At 48.1% G+C, this 18,002-nt stretch overlaps 1 protein-coding gene across 5 annotated transcripts in view; it reads right to left on the bottom strand.

Annotated features, from left to right (window-relative positions):
- PPP2R5C (protein phosphatase 2 regulatory subunit B'gamma) overlaps positions 1-18,002 on the bottom strand; it is a 178,263-nt gene that overhangs the window by 43,559 nt on the left and 116,702 nt on the right. For all 5 annotated transcript variants that reach the window (XR_010600755.1, XR_010600756.1, XM_065593603.1 and 2 more), the window contains 2 exons: positions 7,611-7,719; positions 44-97 (listed from right to left, as the gene is read on the bottom strand). Coding sequence is in view for 3 of the 5 variants with exons in the window: in XM_065593603.1 (XP_065449675.1) it covers positions 44-97; positions 7,611-7,719 (163 nt within the window). In the remaining 2 variants the exon portion in view is untranslated. The remainder of the gene's footprint in view (positions 1-43; positions 98-7,610; positions 7,720-18,002) is intronic.

Raw genomic sequence — 18,002 nt, 5'->3', positions numbered from 1 at the left:
GCTTCAAATGAATTAATATGATACAACAGTAAAATAAACTTACTGGTTCAGTAAGCGTGCTGTCCTTTTCTAAAAATTGAACTACACAGTATGCCAACTAAATTAAAAAAAAAGAGAGAAAGTGTATATTAATAGTTGAAATACTTTGGTTTAATTTAAGCATATACCACATACAAATTTTATTAACATTAACAATTTAGAATATTTCCAAATTCAGGGAAAAACACCTTCAACTATTACATGTAGTAAAAATATTTGAATAATTTTTATTCCTGTATTTTTCAGACACACTTTAAACAGCAATGGTACATCATACTTTCAAAGTATCAAATATAATATTTTCTGAGTTATAGTAGATCTTTAACAATGTTTTGACAATATTTTACTTGACTAATATCCCACTATTATTTTCACATTCTTTTCTGCTGGCTTCTGAACGTACTCAGTCTCATGATTGTTCAAAAAAATAAGTTCCCCAATATTGTTTCTTGAAAAAAGCCAAGACATCTTTATAATCTCAAACTTTATATTTTTTTGCCTCACAAAAAGAAAGCTTACCATTAATTATCTTTACTGTAATTTCCTCTTCTCAGTAACTGAATGTGGTATGTTTCCACTTATCAGAAAACATGGAGATAAAAATACTGCATCTTTCCAGAATATACACAAGGAGCCAACACCTCTCCTATACAACCAATCATGATTCTTTCTACAAAAATATACAACCCTAAAAATATGAGGGGAGGAGAGTAGTATCAAGATGTGGGAAGTGAAAACTGATAAAGATGCCAATAAGTAATTTTCTCTTGTTCATTGCTGGCGGGGCCAAGCCAAGGCTATGAGAATGACCCTCGCCTTGTCCACTTTCACCTTCTGAAGGACCTTGGCGATGAGGGGGAATGGAGGAAGGGCATAGAGGAGCTGGCCCGACCAGCTCAGGAGGAATGTGTCGGACATCGCGCCCTTCCCCACCCCTCCCCTGGAACAGAATTGTGGGCAACGCTGGTTCTGGCGGGTTGCAAACATGTCAAATCTGGGGAGCTCCCCACTCTAGGAAGATTCGGTGGGTGACCTCCGAGTGGAGCGACCACTTGTACTAGGGGGAGAAGATCCTGCTGAGGCGATCCGCTTGCGTATTGCAGATGCCTGGGAGGTGAGCCGCTGTCAGGGAGATATCGTGGGCTATACAGAACTCCCACAAGGCCAGGGCTTCCCGGCAGAGGGCTAGGGAACGAGTCCCGCCTTGCTTGTTGATATAGTACATGGCAGCGGTGTTGTCCATGAGGACTCTGACCATTCTGCCACGGAAGTGCGTGAGAAAGGCCACACACGCCAGACGTATCGCCCTGAGTTCCTTGACATTTATGTGCCAGGACAAGTCTGGGGTCGACCACGTACCCTGGGTCTGTACGTCTCTCATGTGAGCTCCCCAGCCCAGGTCCGAAGCATCGGACGTCAGATCTATGGATGGGTTGGCCTCCCTGAAGGGAACCCCTTGCAGCATATTGCTCGGGAGGGACCATCATTGAAGGGAAGCCAATACCGGGGACAGGATTGTGAGAACCTTGTCCAGGCCGTCCCGGGCCTGGGAGAATTGGGAGGCTAGCCAGAGTTGGAGGGGCCTCATGCGGAGTCTGGCATGGCGGACCACGTACGTGCAAGCCGCAATGTGCCCCAGGAGCCGAAGGCATGACCTGGCTGTGGCCACCGGGAACGAGGAGACCGAGGCAATGAGGTCCATTAGGGTCTTGAACCTGTCCAGGGAAAGATAGGCCGTGGCCTTGGAGGAGTCCAGGAGAGCTCCAATGAACTCTATGCGCTGGACGGGCACTAGAGTAGATTGTGCCTAGTTCACGACTAGACCTAGGTTTTTGCACGTGGCCAGGAGTAGCTGCACATGGGTCTCCACCTCTAGACGAGAATCGCCCTTGAGGAGCTAGTCGTCCAGGTAGGGGAAGATTTGCACTCCCTTCTTCCTGAGGTATGGTGCCACCACTGCCATATATTTCATGAAAACGTTGGGGGCTGTGGATAGGCCAAAGGGGAGGACCGTAAACTGGTAGTGCCCCGTCCCCACCACGAATCTGAGGAAGCGTCTGTGCCCCTCGAAAATGTGGACATGAAAGTAAGCATCCTGGAGGTCCAGGGCCGCGTACCAGTCTCCCAGGTCTAGGGTGGGGATAATAGAAGTTAGGGGCACCATGCGGAACTTGGAACGGGTTAGGAACCTGTTCAGGTCGCACAGGTCCAGGATGGGTCTGAGACTCCCTTTCACCTTGGGGATCAGGAAGTATTGGGAGTAAAAACCCTTGCCCTGGAACGCGTTCCACCGCACCTAGGTTGAGCAGCCGATCCACCTCCTGACCCAGGATACGGACCTGCTTGGGATCTCCCAAGGCCACATTGGGGGGCGGGTGGCTTGGTGGAGGGGGAAGCGAACTGCAAAACGTATCCCTCGGCAATAGTGCTGAGGACCCACTGGTCTGACGTTATGCAGGACCACACCCTGAGGAAGGCAGACAATTGGTTGCAGAACAGAAACTTTATTGGTCGGGGGGTGGGTGGGTGGGGGGGGGGACTCCCTGGCAACAGGCCCGGTGTCCCCCTGTAAATAGTCAAAAATGCCTCTTTCCCTGCCGCTTGCCCTTAGAGGGACCAGGCTGCTGGGTAGAGCAGGACTGCCTCTGCGACCGGTGTTTCTGGTCTCGGGCCTTCTGTAAGGGGACTCATATCTGCCCCTAGCAGGCTGAGCTGCCGGGAGCAATTTGGCCTTTGCCGGAGGGACGTAGAGGCCCAGGGTCTGCAGGGAGATGCGGGAGTCTTTCATCCCATGCAGCCTGACGTCCATTTGGTCATCAAACGGGAGGTCCTACCTCAGGGATTGGGCCTCCGTCGACAGACGTGACAACAGGAGCCACGATGCCCGGTGCATGGAGATTGCAGACGCCATGGAGCGAGCCGCTGTGTCAGCCGCATCCGTCGCCGCTTGTAGGGCCAGTTTAGCTGCCGCCGACCCCTCTTCCACCAGAGCCTTGAAGGCCTTCCTATCCCGTCCGGGACAAGGGGCTCGAACTTAGGCAAAGACTCCCACAGGTTAAAGTCATACCTGCTGAGTAAGGCCTGGTGGTTGGCTACTCTCAGTTGAAAACTAGCTGACGAATAAATCTTTCTGCCAAAGGAGTCGAGTCTCTTGGCATCTTTGTTCTTAGGGGTGGGCGCAGGTTGGCCTTGGCGCTCTCTGTGGTTCACTGACTCAACCATGAGCGAGTTAGGTGCCGGGTGGGAGTAAAGTTATTTGTGACCCTTCGCCGGCACAAAATAGTTCCTTTCAGCCTTCTTGGAGACAGGGCCCAAGGAGGCGGGAGCTTGCCACAGGGAACAGGTGATATTGGCAACACCTTGGTGTAATGGCAGGGCCACGCGGCCCGGTGCCGAGGGAGATAGAATGTTGAAAAGGGAATCAGATGGTCCCTCCATCTCCTTGGCCTGTAGCTGAAGGCTGGATGCCACCCGCTTCAGCAAGTCCTGGTGCACCTTAAAGTCCTCCTGTGGTACTGAAGGCGGTGGCGCCACAATGGCGTCGTCCAGTGCCAGAGACGCTTCACGCTCGGAGTCGGGCACCGCAATTGGTGCCGGGGCGTCAAGACCCAGGTCGGAGTCCGGTCTCGGGTCCGCCGAGTCCTGGCCTGTCGACTTATCCCGTGGGTGGCCCGACGAGGCCGATGGAGCCTCGGACGCTCTGGCGACAAAACGAACCCCTGCTGGGCCGGTATCTGCTGCCACGGTGCCCACTGGCATCATCGTCCTTGCTATAGGGTACCATGCCATCGACTTTGCTGGGTACCTGATGGCACAACGTGTCCCGGTGGGGCAGTGCGGCCCGAGGACGGGAAGAAGGGTGCCGAGGCCGAGGTGGCCAAAGACCGTTCGGTGCCTCGGGAGCAATTGGAACGGTGCCTGTGGTGTCCTCTCCCTCGTGATCTGGACCTCAATGACGAGGAACGGTACCCCCTCGACGAGCTGCTTCGGTACCCGCGACAGCGGAACTAAGCCCGGTGCCGTGATGCCGAGATACCCCGGGGAGAGTCTCTGGCCCGGTGTCTGGTCGAGCGGGAGCTGGAGCGCGAACGACGACGTCTGTCGTGTCGAGATCGGCTCCGGTACCCACGCCTGACCGGGGAGCGCTCCCAGCGCTTCTCACGGTGCCTGCGCTCATTGGCGGGCGGCGTAGAGGGGCCCGTGATTCCCGTCTCGACAACGGGTCGGAGGGTCCGGCCGGTGTGGCCGGTGGCCGGAGTCCCCCAATGAGCAGTCACTGTGCGCCGAGCGGTGCAGGGAGCCATCCCCGGAGTGGGAGCTGCGGCTCGCCGAAGAGGTCTGATGGGCACCTAACAGGGGCTTGCCTCAAGACCTGGGGCCCATACTCTGTCCGTGCCGAGCACACAACCAAGACGTAACGTCCTTTGCAACCTGCACCGCCTCTGGCATCGACGGTATCCGTACCGGGGATATCTGGGTCGACGGCACTGGGCTGCTCCGCTCCATGAGAGTCAGAGGTCTTAAGCCCCGGGGGGACCAGGGGCTGCCCAGCGTGGGACCAGCCTCCCCCTTGTCCTTATTGCGGCGTCGCTGCGAGGCCGGGCCCTTCCCTTGCTTTCTGGAGGGAGAGCGGCGCCGAGTGGTCGAAGGGACCTCGCTACGTACCGACGACGAGGCGGCCAGTGCTGAGTCCGATCTGCGCACCGGCATCGGTGTTAACGCCGACTCCATTACGAGAGCTCGAAGTCTGAAGTTCCTCTCCTTTTTGGTTCTTGGTTTGAACGACCTACAGATTTTGCAGCAGTTGCTAATATGAGTCTCACCCAGGCAGAGAAGACACACAGCGTGAGGGTCGCTCCTGGGCATAGAGCGGTGACAGGAGTCGCATGACTTGAAGCCTGGGGCGCGGGTCATGCCCGGAGCCCAAGCTAACTCTGAGAACGATCCGATGAACGGTACCACTAGGGAAGAAAGGCTGCAGTGGAGCTGGAGCGCAAAGTTTATGTCTTGACTGCTACAACCTTGAGGCCCTAACGCTTTGGAATGTTGGACAGAATTAGATGAACAGGGTACAATTGATGTATGTACTTCATATGCTTGAAGTATATCTTTAGTGCTCTAAGAATGCCCATTTATTCCCCAACCATCCAAGAGTTAGAACACAATGAAGAGAGAACTATTCTACCAATTGTGTAAAGAGGAACTTGCCTTGAACAGAAAGGTTTTTGGAGCTGTAAGAACTTTTTCCTCATGACAAAAGCAGTGTGGTTCTTGTATGCTACAGGAACTAATTCTAAAACTTGTCTTTTAGAGGTAATGGCAACTAGAAAGACCAGTCACAAGCTTGTCTAATTTAATCATTGTGATTAAAATTGGCACCTACACTCAAATGGAGGATCCAATGTGCTGTCCACAAAATACTGCTATGGCTCGTGTCATGCATGTTTCAATGGTGCTTAGTTGTAGGACTCTAATCAAACCTTCTAGCCGAGGTCACTAGAACTTTGGGATTATTATAATATTTGTATCACAATAGCATCTCGAGGTCAGGGTTCCATTGTGCTAGGCACTGCACAAAGAGGCAATTCCTGCCTCAAAGAGTTTTGTTTTCCCTCACATCTGAAATGCAAATTTGACCAGATCAGTGAATGAAATATCCTGGTTGAGTTCTGTCAGGATACCAAACTGTATCAGAGGTTAATGGAGAATCCATGTTGAACTACACTTCTCTTCTGATGTCCAAGTTCTTAACTGTAGGTGTATCCAGTCTGAATGAAGGAATTCCTGTTTCAAAGGGTCTGGTATTTTCTGCAGGTACCATGTGGGGTTCCTGGCTATCTAGCAAGTCTAAAGTGCCTTCTGGGCTGTGGAGGACTAGAAGGAGCACCACAACTCTCCCTATTCCTCTTCCTGTATCCTTTAAGTGAACTGTCTTGAAGGGTAACACAGTCTTTAACCAGAACATAATTTCCATTGCCATGGAAAAGCTTTGACCTCTGATTAATCCCTGGTTTTGGAATTGATAGAAACACTCATGTCTCAATCATAATCCAACCCCCAATAGGAAGTAGGAGAAAACTTCCTCTGAGAGTACCATAATTGCCCACTATGTGGTTTCTTGCACCATTTACTGATGCAGCTGGTACTGGTCACTGTCACAAATAGGACACTAGACAAGATGGACCACTGATCTGATCCCCTATCACCATGTTTGCATGTCTTGCTGCTGTTTCTTTTTTCTTTTTAAATAAAGACATGCCCTGATAAAGATCTTGAAATGAACCAAAAGATTTTGAAAAAATTGTATTCCAATATGCTTGCTTCCATAGTGAGTAAGTAAGGGTCTAGAACAAAAGTTGGGTGCCTTTCAGCATGTTTGTATTCTGGAAAAGAATCAGCATACTGAAGTGCACATAACTAACTGTTGGACATGCGTGCCCTCAGAAATCCTAGCGACACAGCACCAATGACGAAACAGTAATTTTCACAAACCTCCCCATCCTTTGAGGTTACAAAGGACTGTGGTGTAGGGCCGGTTGCAGGATAATTTTTAGACTATTTTGTGAGTTGCTGAGAAAAAAATCCCCACAAAAACCACAGCTGTTCTTAACTGGCCATTTGATTCTTCATCCCAGACTTATTTTGGTCCCAATTCTGAAATTCATTTCCTCACAGAAACTTCAGATGAAGTCCTAGATTAAGATTCAAATTCTATTTCTTGATCTTTGATTTATTCTAATAAAGTGAAATTAACACATTAAGTTAAAAATGGGTCAAAGCAATTACTAGAAAAGAATTTTCACATAAAAACTGGTTTAAAAATTTAATACAACCATTTATCAAATTTACATAAAAAGACAGTGCTTTCTATATGGGGTATTTATTCATTAAAAAGCGATTGGGAATGGGCTGATTTTCTGAACAATTTCCTAGGTATCTAAAAGGAGCTTTTTCTAAACGGATTTTCAGTACTGTTCCAAATCTAGAATCCTTTGTGGCTCTCCACTGTGAGCCTAACAAAGGTTCAAGGAGTATGAAAGCAACAACAGGGGAGCGCTCCTAATGTTATTACCTAGATTGTTTCAACACTTAAAAAAGACAAAAAAATTTAGGTATTCGGTTTTTTACTCCACCTCTTCAGTAACATCCACTTAATGAATGCATGTTGAAGAAATAGTGACTTAGCAAAACATCCAAGGCACCAAAAAGTTACAACGAACTGAACTAAAATATTAAATTATCCAAGTAAAACATACCACATATAATGGATCTTTTAAGAACAGATCTACTAAAGGGACATTCTCATTAAAAGGATAAGATTTTCTATGATATAATACAATGCTTTTCATCCACAGATCTCAGAACGCTTTTAAAAGGAGTATCTTTACCCCATTTTACAGATGAGGAAACTGAGTCAGAGAGAGGGGAAGTGACTTGCGTAAGATCACACAGCAGGCCAAGAGCAGAGCTGGAAATAAATCCCAGGTCTCCCAACTTCCAGTTCAGCATTTTATTCCCTGGACCATCCTGTGGAACAGAATCTATAACACTTCATAAACAAATTAATTTACCTGTGGGTGGTAGACACTGAGCGATTTCACTTTGTGCAAAGGTAATAACACCTTCAATAAGAAAATTTTGTGCTCTTCTTTTAATGGTAAGGCAAATCCATTAATTATACTGTAAAAAAAATCAGAAGTTTTTAAAATCAGTTTAAAATCAGTACTGTTCAAAATTTTCACTATTGCCAAATTTTTAAGGATAAAAAAATCATTTTTTGTGCTTTATTTTAATTGTTCCAAGCTGTTTTTTTTTTGAGCTCTCCCATAGAACATTAATGTAGCATTTTTCCCCATGCTGAAAAGGGGGATCACTATATTAAATAAAAATAGAACAAAATGTTAAGAAAATTTAAGTCTACTTATCTAGAGAGCAGAGTAGAAATTCAACCAATGGTAAAATCAACATCCTCATATCCCTTATATCAAGAGTTCTAACTTGCGTCTTTTCCAGGTGCCGAAATCCTCCCTCCAAGTTCCATAAAAGACCCAGTTCCCACCTCCTGCTTCAGCTTCCAAACTTTCAACCTCCTTGTAAACAAAGTTCTGAATAAATACCCCTCCCAGCTGCTGAAAGCCAGCTGCTTCATTCCTGATGAGGGAATCAGCCAAAGACCCAACACCTGGGAGTCCGAGCCAAGAGAGTACACAGATCGGAGACAGGATTACTCTACTGGGAAATGGATAGTTTTTTAGCACTGGAGCAGGCAACAAGACAGCACCACAGCACATGGAGTTCAACACCAAGTGAGTAAAGACAGGTGTTACTCCTTACTGGGTACATTGTACCCTTTGATCTTTTTATCTGGAATGGCCTTTTGAAAACCTGTCAACTTTAAAAAAAAAAATGGAATTAAAAATAGTTTCACATTTTACAACTGGAGTCTCACTGCCAATTTTTGTGGTTTTACCATCACACATTCTTATTTTTAAGATGTTTTCATCTCACATTAACTAGCATGGAAGGCTCTCACAAACAAGAGGGGAGCTGACAAACTACTGAACTATTACATCCTAAAATACTAAGTTAAGAGCATTCAGCTTACAAAGTCAAGTACTCAAAAGTTAGAAAATGCCAGAATTAAGGTTGCAAAAGCAACCTTAATTCCCCGTACCTTGTACGTTCACATTATAATGCAGTCTATAATTACATTATCACATACCATTTTTTTCACATGACCTGTGCCTCATTTCACTGAATGAGTAGTTATTCATTATTTCTTTTTATCCTCCTCATTCAATGTGTGGTATCGGGCCTTATTTAACACATGCCATCCAAACCCCACACTGAATACAAAATTATTGATTATTGGTGCTCTCGTCATCATATTTGAGTGTTTCAAAACATGAATTTATTTTCTTAATGCTTCTGGGAGATTAGGTGTTGTCCCCATTTTGTAGTTGGGGAATTGAGGAAGAACAATTAAGGCAAAATTGTCATAGAAGTGTCCATTAATTTTGGGTGCCAAGCTTAAAACACATAGGGACTGATTCTTCAGAGTAATTAGAATTTCATAGTGCTTTATATGTTTGTAGCACAATTCCAGTTTATTTTTGTTGCAGTTGTGAGCACTCAGCACTTCTGCATCTCTGACCTCTGGTGCCTCACATTAAGCACCCAGAAAAGGAGGAGAGCACAATTAGTAGCTAACTATGAAATTTTTTCTTTCTGTGACTTGCCCAGCATCACATAGGAATTACATGGCAGAGGTAGGGATAGAATCCAATTCTCCAGGGTGGCATTCAACTTTCTTTCTCATCCTGTAATCGCCTGCCTCATTCACTACACACATTCCAATTTCTGCAACAAACAAGCAGGGATCCCACGGACACTAGCCTCATTAACTATACAATACTGATTCATTCCTATAGCACCATCCTTCTTGGGCACTGAAAGAGGCAGGGGTCCTGTAGAAAAAAAAAATAGCAAGTGATCATGTAGTTACAGAATATCATAAGGCACGAGCAACCTTAAATTCTGAGTGCTTGACTTCGCAACCTGAACTTTTTTTTGTAGTTTTCTGGAACTATGCTAAGCCTCAACTAGAATCATCAGCAAGGTTCAAACTTTTAGATTCACGGCACAGACCTCTACCACTTGAGCTAATGGACTAACTGGTAGCAGTTATAGGCTGTTATTGTCTGTGGACCTGCCACTAGAGGACGAGAACAAACTTTTTGAGTGGGTTTCACAACTATTTGCTGTCAGCAGAAGAATGGAGAGACTCAGGATTCTTGGGTTCTGGAGGGAAGTGTTCTTAAGTGTTACAGATCCTTCTGTCCCCGTGTCTCAAGCCAGTCTGTCCCCACCACTGAGCCTGACCATTCCTCCCACCCCCAGCTCCTGTCCCACTCACCCCTCTACATCGATACTCCCACTCCTAAGCGCCCCACTCCCTGCCTTACCCTCACCCCTCTGTATTAAAGTCAGGCAGTTTCCTCTTTCATCACTTTGCTGCTTGGGCACCAGTTGTGGGGAGAATACTGAGAGCACAGGAAAGACGTTTTCCCTACTTTCAGTTCTTGTGTCTGAGATTTTTCACAAGCTTTTAACTTGGCCAAATTTGAGTACATTTTCACAAAGACAGCAAAAGGCACAACCCCTGACACAAGGGCAAACACCCTTGCAAAAATTCAAGCCTTCGTTCCAAAGCAGGAGATTCTGCAGTGTGAATTACATCTTAATAGAAATACGGTCTGCCCTTCCATTCAGGATTATGTAACGTCCCTATAGCAACGGAAGTAATTGCTTACAAGTAAAAGTGGTATTTTTTTTAGCACCAGTTAATACTATTTAGCAGCCAGAAATGGACAGTCAGTGCCATGTCCACTGGCCAGCTCTCTGCAAGCCTCTGAACAATTGTGTGAGTACTAATCTTAGATGTCTGGTAGATAAGTGCAATTGTTTTTTTTTTTTTTTTTTAAGTTAATGGTGTGCCTTTAAGGAAGATACAGGGATATGGAACAGAAGGACAGGAGTGACTTTAGTTTGCCAATTGTCAACCAGCCTAGGACAAGGACTTTCTGTTCCTTCAGTAAGTCACCTAGTAATGCATTATACCCCAAACAGACACAATCAAAATCTCTTTTAGCTGGCATTTGTGCTTTGCTATGCCAGGCTATAAGGATAAAGTTAATATTGACACCACATATTGCTGATAGTATGACTGAAAAGCTAAATAAACAGGGTGTCTTGGCTTTTTTTTACATTTAATATTTTAAAGAATTCTCATGGAAAATAAAATTCACAATGTGACTAGGATCCAAAGACAAAAGACAAAAACATAATTTGGCCCTGGTCTACACTACAAGTTTAGGTCGAATTTAGCAGCATTAGATCGATTTAACCCTGCACCCATCCACACGACGAAGCCATTTTTGTTGACTTAAAGGGCTCTTAAAATAGATTTCTGTACTCCTCCCCAAAGAGGGGATTAGCGCTGAAATTGACCCTGCTAGGTCGAATTTGGGGTAGTGTGGACGCAATTCGACGGTATTGGCCTCCGGGAGCTATTCAAGAGTGCTCCATTTTGACTGCTCTGGACAGCATTCTTAACTCAGATGCACTGGCTAGGTAGACAGGAAAAGCCCCGCGAACTTTTGAATTTCATTTCCTGTTTGGCCACCGTGGCGCGCTGATCAGCACAGTTGACCATGCAGAGCTCATCAGCACAGGTGACCATGGAGTCCCAGAATCGCAAAAGAGCTCCAGCATGGACTGAACGGGAGGTACTGGATCTGATCGCTGTATGGGGAGATGAATCCGTACTATCAGAACTCCGTTCTAAAAGACGAAATGATTAACCGCAGCCAGACACCAGGGCGGTTAGAAGAGCGCAGCAGGGTGCGCTGCACATCAGAGAAGCTTTGAAAACCAGTTTCATGACTGGCCAGGCTACGGTGTGAAAGTTCTGTTGGTTTCTCCTTGATGAAAACCCACCCCCTTGGTTCACTCTACTTCCCTGTAAGCCAACCGCCCTCCCCTCTCCCCTTTGATCTCCGCTTGCAGAGGCAATAAAGACATTGTTTCAAATTCATGCATTCTTTATTAATTCATCACAAAAATGGGGGGATAACTGCCAAGGTAGCCCGGGAGGGGTGGGGGAAGAGGGAAGCACAGGGGCGGGGTAGCTGTAGGGGCACCCCCTAGAATGGCATGCAGCTCATCATAGAAGCAGGATGTCTGGGGCTCTGACCGGAGCGGCCATTTGCCTCTCTGGTTCTTTGGTAGGCTTGCCTGATATTCCAGGCAGGACTGAATCTCCATTAGACGAAACTTAAAGAAGGGAATGACCCGGAGTCACTCCCATTTATGTCCAGGCACCCCGACCAACCTCACTGAGGCCGGCCAGGAGCACCCATGTCTGCCCAGGCACCCTCGACCGACTTCACCGAGGCCAGCCAGGAGCACCCATGTCTGCCCAGGAGCCCCTGACCGACCTCACCGAGGCTGGCCAGGAGGAACCAGGAGACAGCAGCAGACGGTACAATACGGCTGCTAACTGTCTTTGCTAACTGTCTTTGTAGCACTGCAAGGTACCGCGTCTGCCAGCAGAACAGGAGACGTACGGTGACAGTGAGCTGAGCGGGTTCCATGCTTGCAGTGGTATGTCCTCTGCACGGGTAACCCAGGAAAAAAGGCGAGAAACCACCCGTGACAATGTTTTTGCCCCATCAGGCACCGCGAGCTCAACCCAGAATTCCAATGGGCGGCGGAGACTCTGGAAACTGTGGGATAGCTACTCACAGTGCAACACTCCGAAAGTCGACGCTAGCCTCGGTACTGTGGACGCACTCTGCCGACTTAATGGTCTTAAGTGGGGACACACACAATCGACTGTATCAAATTGATTTCTAAAAATCGACTTATATTAAATCGACCTAATTTCATAGTGTAGACATACCCTTGGTTTACTCCTTTACCTAGACAATCTTCTGGAATGGGCATTGTGGACTGATTGTTGGTATAGGAAACAGCTCTTTATAACAAAGATCCAAGTGGTGTGTCTACGAAGGGCTACAAATTAATTTTGTCTTGGCTCGGAGCTGCCTTTTACAGCAATTCCACAACAAGAATAAGAACAAAAGAGTTACCTACCTTTCTTAACTGTTGTTGTTCTTCAAGATGTGATGCTCATGTCCATTCTAGGTGTGTGTGTGCCCACATGCACAGTCATAGGAGATTTTTTTAGCCTTAACGGTATCCATAGGATTGGCAGTGGTGCCCCTTGGAGTGCCACGCTCGTGCATCGGTATATTAGGCACCGCTGACCCTAGCCCTCTCAGATCCTTCTTGCCAGCAACTCTGACAGAGGGGCAGGAGGGCCGGTAATGGAATGGACATGAGTAAGACATCTTGAAGAACAAGAGTTATGAAAGGTAGGTAACCATTTTTTCTTCTCAGAGTGCTTGCTCATGTCAATTTCATTCTAGGTGATTCACGAGCAGCATCTTTGGAGGTGGGCTCAGAGTTCATGGTCGTGCGGCTTGTAACACTGCTCTACCAAAGCCAGCATTGTCTCAGGCCTGCTGGGTAAGTGTGAAATGAGACATGAATGTTTGAATGGATGACCAGGTAGCAGCCCAGCAGATATCTTGAATCAGCACTTGAGCCAGGAAAGCCGCAAACGAGACTTACGCCCTAGTCGAGTGGGCAGTTACAATCTCCAATGGAGGCACTTTCGCCAGATCAAAGCAAAAACGGATGCAGGCGGTGATCCATGATGAAATTCTCTGGGGGGACACTGAAGACCTTTTATCCTGTCTGCTACCGTGAAAAAGAACTGCATCGACTTACAGAATGGCTTTGTCCTTTTGATGTAAAAGGCTAGCAGTCTCCTGAGGTTCAGAGACCGTAATCTATGCTTCTCATCCGACTTATGAGGTTTTGGAAAGACGACAAGTAAATATACATTCTGGCCTCTATAAAACTGAGAAACTACCTTGGACAGGAAAACCGGGTGCAGTCACAGGTGGACCATGTCCTTGTAAAACACCATATAGGGTGGTTCCAAGGTAAGTACCCTAATCTCAGAGACCCTATGCGCACACGTTACTGCTATACTGGCACTAGAAAAGATTCAGAAAAGGGCAACTAAAATGATTAAGGATTTGGAACGGGTCCCATATGAGGCGAGATTAAAGAGGCTAGGACTCTTCAGCTTGGAAAAGAGGAGACTAAGGGGGGATATGATAGAGGTATATAAAATCATGAGTGATGTGGAGAAAGTGGATAAGGACAAGTTATTTACTTATTCCCATAATACAAGAACTAGGGGTCATCAAATGAAATTAATAGGCAGCAGGTTTAAAACCAATAAAAGGAAGTTCTTCACGCAGCGCACAGTCAACTTGTGGAACTCCTTACCTGAGAAGGTTGTGAAGGCTAGGACTATAACAGAGTTTAAAAGAGAACTGGATAAATTCATGGTGGTTAAGTCCATTAATGGCTATTAGCTAGGACGGGTAAGGAATGGTGTCCCTAGCCTCCGTCTGTCAGAGGATGAAGATGGATGGCAGGAGAGAGATCACTTGATCATTGCCTGTTAGGTTCACTCCCTCTGGGGCACCTGGCATTGGCCACTGTCGGTAGACAGGATACTGGGCTAGATGGACCTTTGGTCTGACCCGTTACGGCCTCTCTTATGTTCTTATGCTACCAGGAGCGAGACCTTCCATGAGAGTAAAAGGGAGCAGGAAGCCAAAGGCTTGAAGGGGGGCGTGAGCGGTGACAGCATGAGATTCAGGTCTCAAGGAGGGACAAGGTCATGGATATGAGGATAGTCACTACAGACCTTTCAAAAACCAGACTGTCATGTTATGACTGTAAAGACTGACCTGCCCTGGAATGGAGGGTGGAAGGCTGAAATAGTGGCCAAGTGAACCTTAACTGATGAAAGAGACAGGCACTGGAGTTTGAGGTGCAGAAGGTAGTACAGGATCGACTGCAGTGAGGCCAGGTCAGGCCAAATACCCTGGTTCAAGGCCCAGCACGTGAACCGTTTCTCTGCTCCGGGGACTGAAGGAGTTTGGCTGTCCTCTGAGGAGGTCTCATGACTGGCTTACCCACCTGGGGAGACCGAGCACTCCTGCTCCTCTGCATTCAACCATGCAGCAACCAAGCTGCATGGTGCAGGGCAGCCAGGTTCACGTGCAGAAGACTGCTGTGGTTCTGAGACAGCAGATCCATCCAGAGGGGCAGCTGCAGCAGAGCCACCACTGAGAGGTCCAGCAGAGTGTTGGCGAGGCTAAGCCAGGACTATCAGGATTACCTTTGCCTTGTCCTGTTTCATCTTCTCAAGGACTCCGTGGATTAATGGCACTGGTGGGAAGGAGTACATTGGGCCCCCAACCACGGAAGCAAAGCAAAAAGGAATCTGACAGGGAGCCTCTGTTGATCCCCCAAATCGAGCAAAACACGTGGCACTTCCTGTTCTGCAGGGACATGAACGAATCCACCCAGGGAGTTCCCCACCTCTGGAAGATCATGCTGACCACTTCCAGATGGAGTGACCATTCATGGCAAGACAAGAAGGTCCTGCTGAGGTGATCTGCCAACACGTTCCTGGCCATGAGATAAATGGAATGCTGCACACAGATGTCCCAGAGAGCTTCTTGGCAGTGGGCTGACGATGGGGTTTTGCTTTGCTTGCTGTTGTAAAACACTGCGGTGGTATTTTCCTTCAGGATCTGCAGCACCTTGCCCTTCACGTGAGGCAGGAAAGCCTGACAGTCCAAGCGAGCTGCTTTGAGCTCTCTGACATTTATGTGGAGGGAGCGATCGTCTTGCGACCAACGTTCTTGTGTGCTGAGATCACCCAAATGCGAGGTATCAGAGACCAGTGTCAGTGACGGGGCTGCAAAGGGAACTCCCTGCAACACTGATCCAGGGTCCACCCACCATTTCAGGGATGACCGTATGTGATCCACCACCCTGACCACGCGGTCTAGATTGTTCTGTTGGGGATGTAGACCGAAGACAACCACGCTTCCAAGGGTCTGAGATGGAGCCGCATGTGACTGATTACATAAGTACAGGCTGCCTTGTGGCCTAATAACCTCAGGCACATGTGAGCGGGTGGGCCCTCACATGCAAGATCAGGTCTGACATGGCTCGGAAATGGGCCTCCAGAAGGAAGGCTCTGGCTCTTGTGGAGTTGAGAACCGCCCTATGAACTCTATCTATTGCACCGATACTAAGGTCGATTTCTTTTTATTAACTGGCTCAGATCATGGCAGGTGGAACGTATCAGATCAAGGCTCCTTTGAACCTGATCCCGAGATCTGCCCTTGATGGGCCAGTCGTCAAGGTACGAATAAACCAGGACCCTTCGACACCTCAGGTAAGCAGCCACTGGTGCCAGGCATTTTGTGAAAACTTGCAGGGCTGCTGAGATCCGAAGGGAGGCATCATGAATTGGAAATGACGCTGGCTCACCACAAAACAGAGGAACCATCTGTGTCCTTGGAAAATTGAGATATGAAACTATGCGTTGATCAAGTTGAGGGCAGCATAGCAGTCTCCGAGATCCAGGGAAGGGACGATGGAGGCTAGGAAGACCATGCAAAACTTCAACTTTTTGAGATTTTTTTGAGGTGTGTCAGGTCCAGAATGGGTCTTAAGACCCCTTTCAATTTCAGGATTAAAAAATAGTGGGAGTAGAACCGTTTCCCCCTCATGTCCTGAGGGACCTCCTCCACTGCTCCCAGCTGTAGGAGGCTTTCTACTTCCTGAACGAGGAGTTGCTCATGAGAAAATTCCCTGAAAAGGGGTGGGGAAGGGAGTGGGAGGGAGGGGCAGCTGAGAATTGTAGGGTGTAGTCCAGAGATGATATACCGAGCATCCAACGGTTCGAGATTACTCATGACCAAGCCAACCGGAAGGTGGTTGAGTAAGGAGTAGGGTGGATCCTGAGAACTGACTCGGGCACCGTCCTCAAGCACACCCTCAAAACAAGCGCTTCTGGCCCCCTTGGTATTTTGCTGGACCAGGCTGGACAGGCAAATGGGAGGTGGAGGGGCAATGACAGCTGAACCCTGAGTCTTTGTCCCTTCTCCTAGAGGAGCCCTGCCAAGGAGGCGGGGACGGCCTGAATTGTTTTTTCCACCATCTGCAGTGTTGCAGGCTTAGTGAGCGGAAGGTGGCTCTAATGCCCTTGAGTCCATGCAGCCTTGCATCTGTCTGCTCCAAGAAGAGCCCCCTTCCGTCGACGGAAGGTCCGGGATGGAGGACTGCAGCTCCTGGGACAGTCCTGCAGATCGAAGCCAGGAACTGCGCCACATTACCTCGTCCGAGGCAACGTCCCTGGCCACTGAATTGGCCGCATCCCAGGCCATCTGGAGGTACCCTCCTCCAAAATGGTGGTAAACTCCTGGCCCAAGTCCTGGGGCAGGGAGTCAAACTTTTTGAGGGAGTCCCACAGATTAAGACTGTATTTCCCTAATAAAGCCTGGTGGTTTGACACCCTAAACTGAAGCGTGGCCATCAAATAAACGTTCCTTCCAAAAAGGTCCAGCCTCTTGGAGTCTTTATTTTTGGGTGTGGAACTGGCTTGCCCTTCCCTGTCCCTTTCATTGGCCACCAAGATGACCAGTGACCTGGAAGCGGGTGGGTATATAAGTATTCAAACCTTTTAACAGAGACGAAATATTTATTTTCAGCCTGCTTGGAGGTGGGTTGGATAGAAGACAGGGTTTTTCAGAGGGCCTTGGCTATCTTTAGAACCCCGTTGTGCACAGTCAATGCGACCCACACGGGGGGCTGATGCCATTAGCATGCTGAATAAAGTGTCAGACTGCTCTGCCATTTCTTCCACCTCCAAGCCTAAGTTCGAGGCCACCCTCCTGAGCAGGGCTTGGTGCTCCTTAAAGTCATCCGGTGGACTGGCATGCGAGGGCCGTGCTACCACAACCTCTGGCAATGAGGACAAGGATTGGACTACTGGGGGAGGGCCTGTGACATTGTCCCCTGTAAGGAAAGTTTCCTTTGGAGTGGATACCTGCTCTTCAACCCCAGTATCGGATTCCACTCCACGCACTGAGCCCAGGGCCATTGGTGCCAGGGGTTACTTCTCTGAGGCAGCAAGGGAAGAGAGGTGCAAGAAGGGCATCGGCATGCCTGGCATGCCCCAAACATTCCAATATGGCCACTGTGCAGGCCACTGGCCCTGCTCCTAGTTTGGCAACGTGGGAGTTGAGGCAGCCTCAGGTGCCCACAAGGGCCGCTGCTCCTGTCACGGTGAGGGGCTGAAATCCCTCTCCAATCCGGACGAGTCCCCTTCTGGTGATCAGGGTGATGCTGTATAGGCTGACCGTAGCTGCGGGAGAGCGATGGCTTGAGTAGAGGGATCGGCACCTTGCCAAAAACCTAGATGGGGAAATTGGTTACCGATGCTGAACCAGTCT

Source organism: Chrysemys picta, chromosome 4 (assembly GCF_011386835.1).
Source record: "Chrysemys picta bellii isolate R12L10 chromosome 4, ASM1138683v2, whole genome shotgun sequence".
Taxonomy (NCBI): domain Eukaryota; kingdom Metazoa; phylum Chordata; order Testudines; family Emydidae; genus Chrysemys; species Chrysemys picta.
Note: the sequence above shows the minus strand (reverse complement) of the source record. Positions and strands in the feature narration are given on the sequence as shown.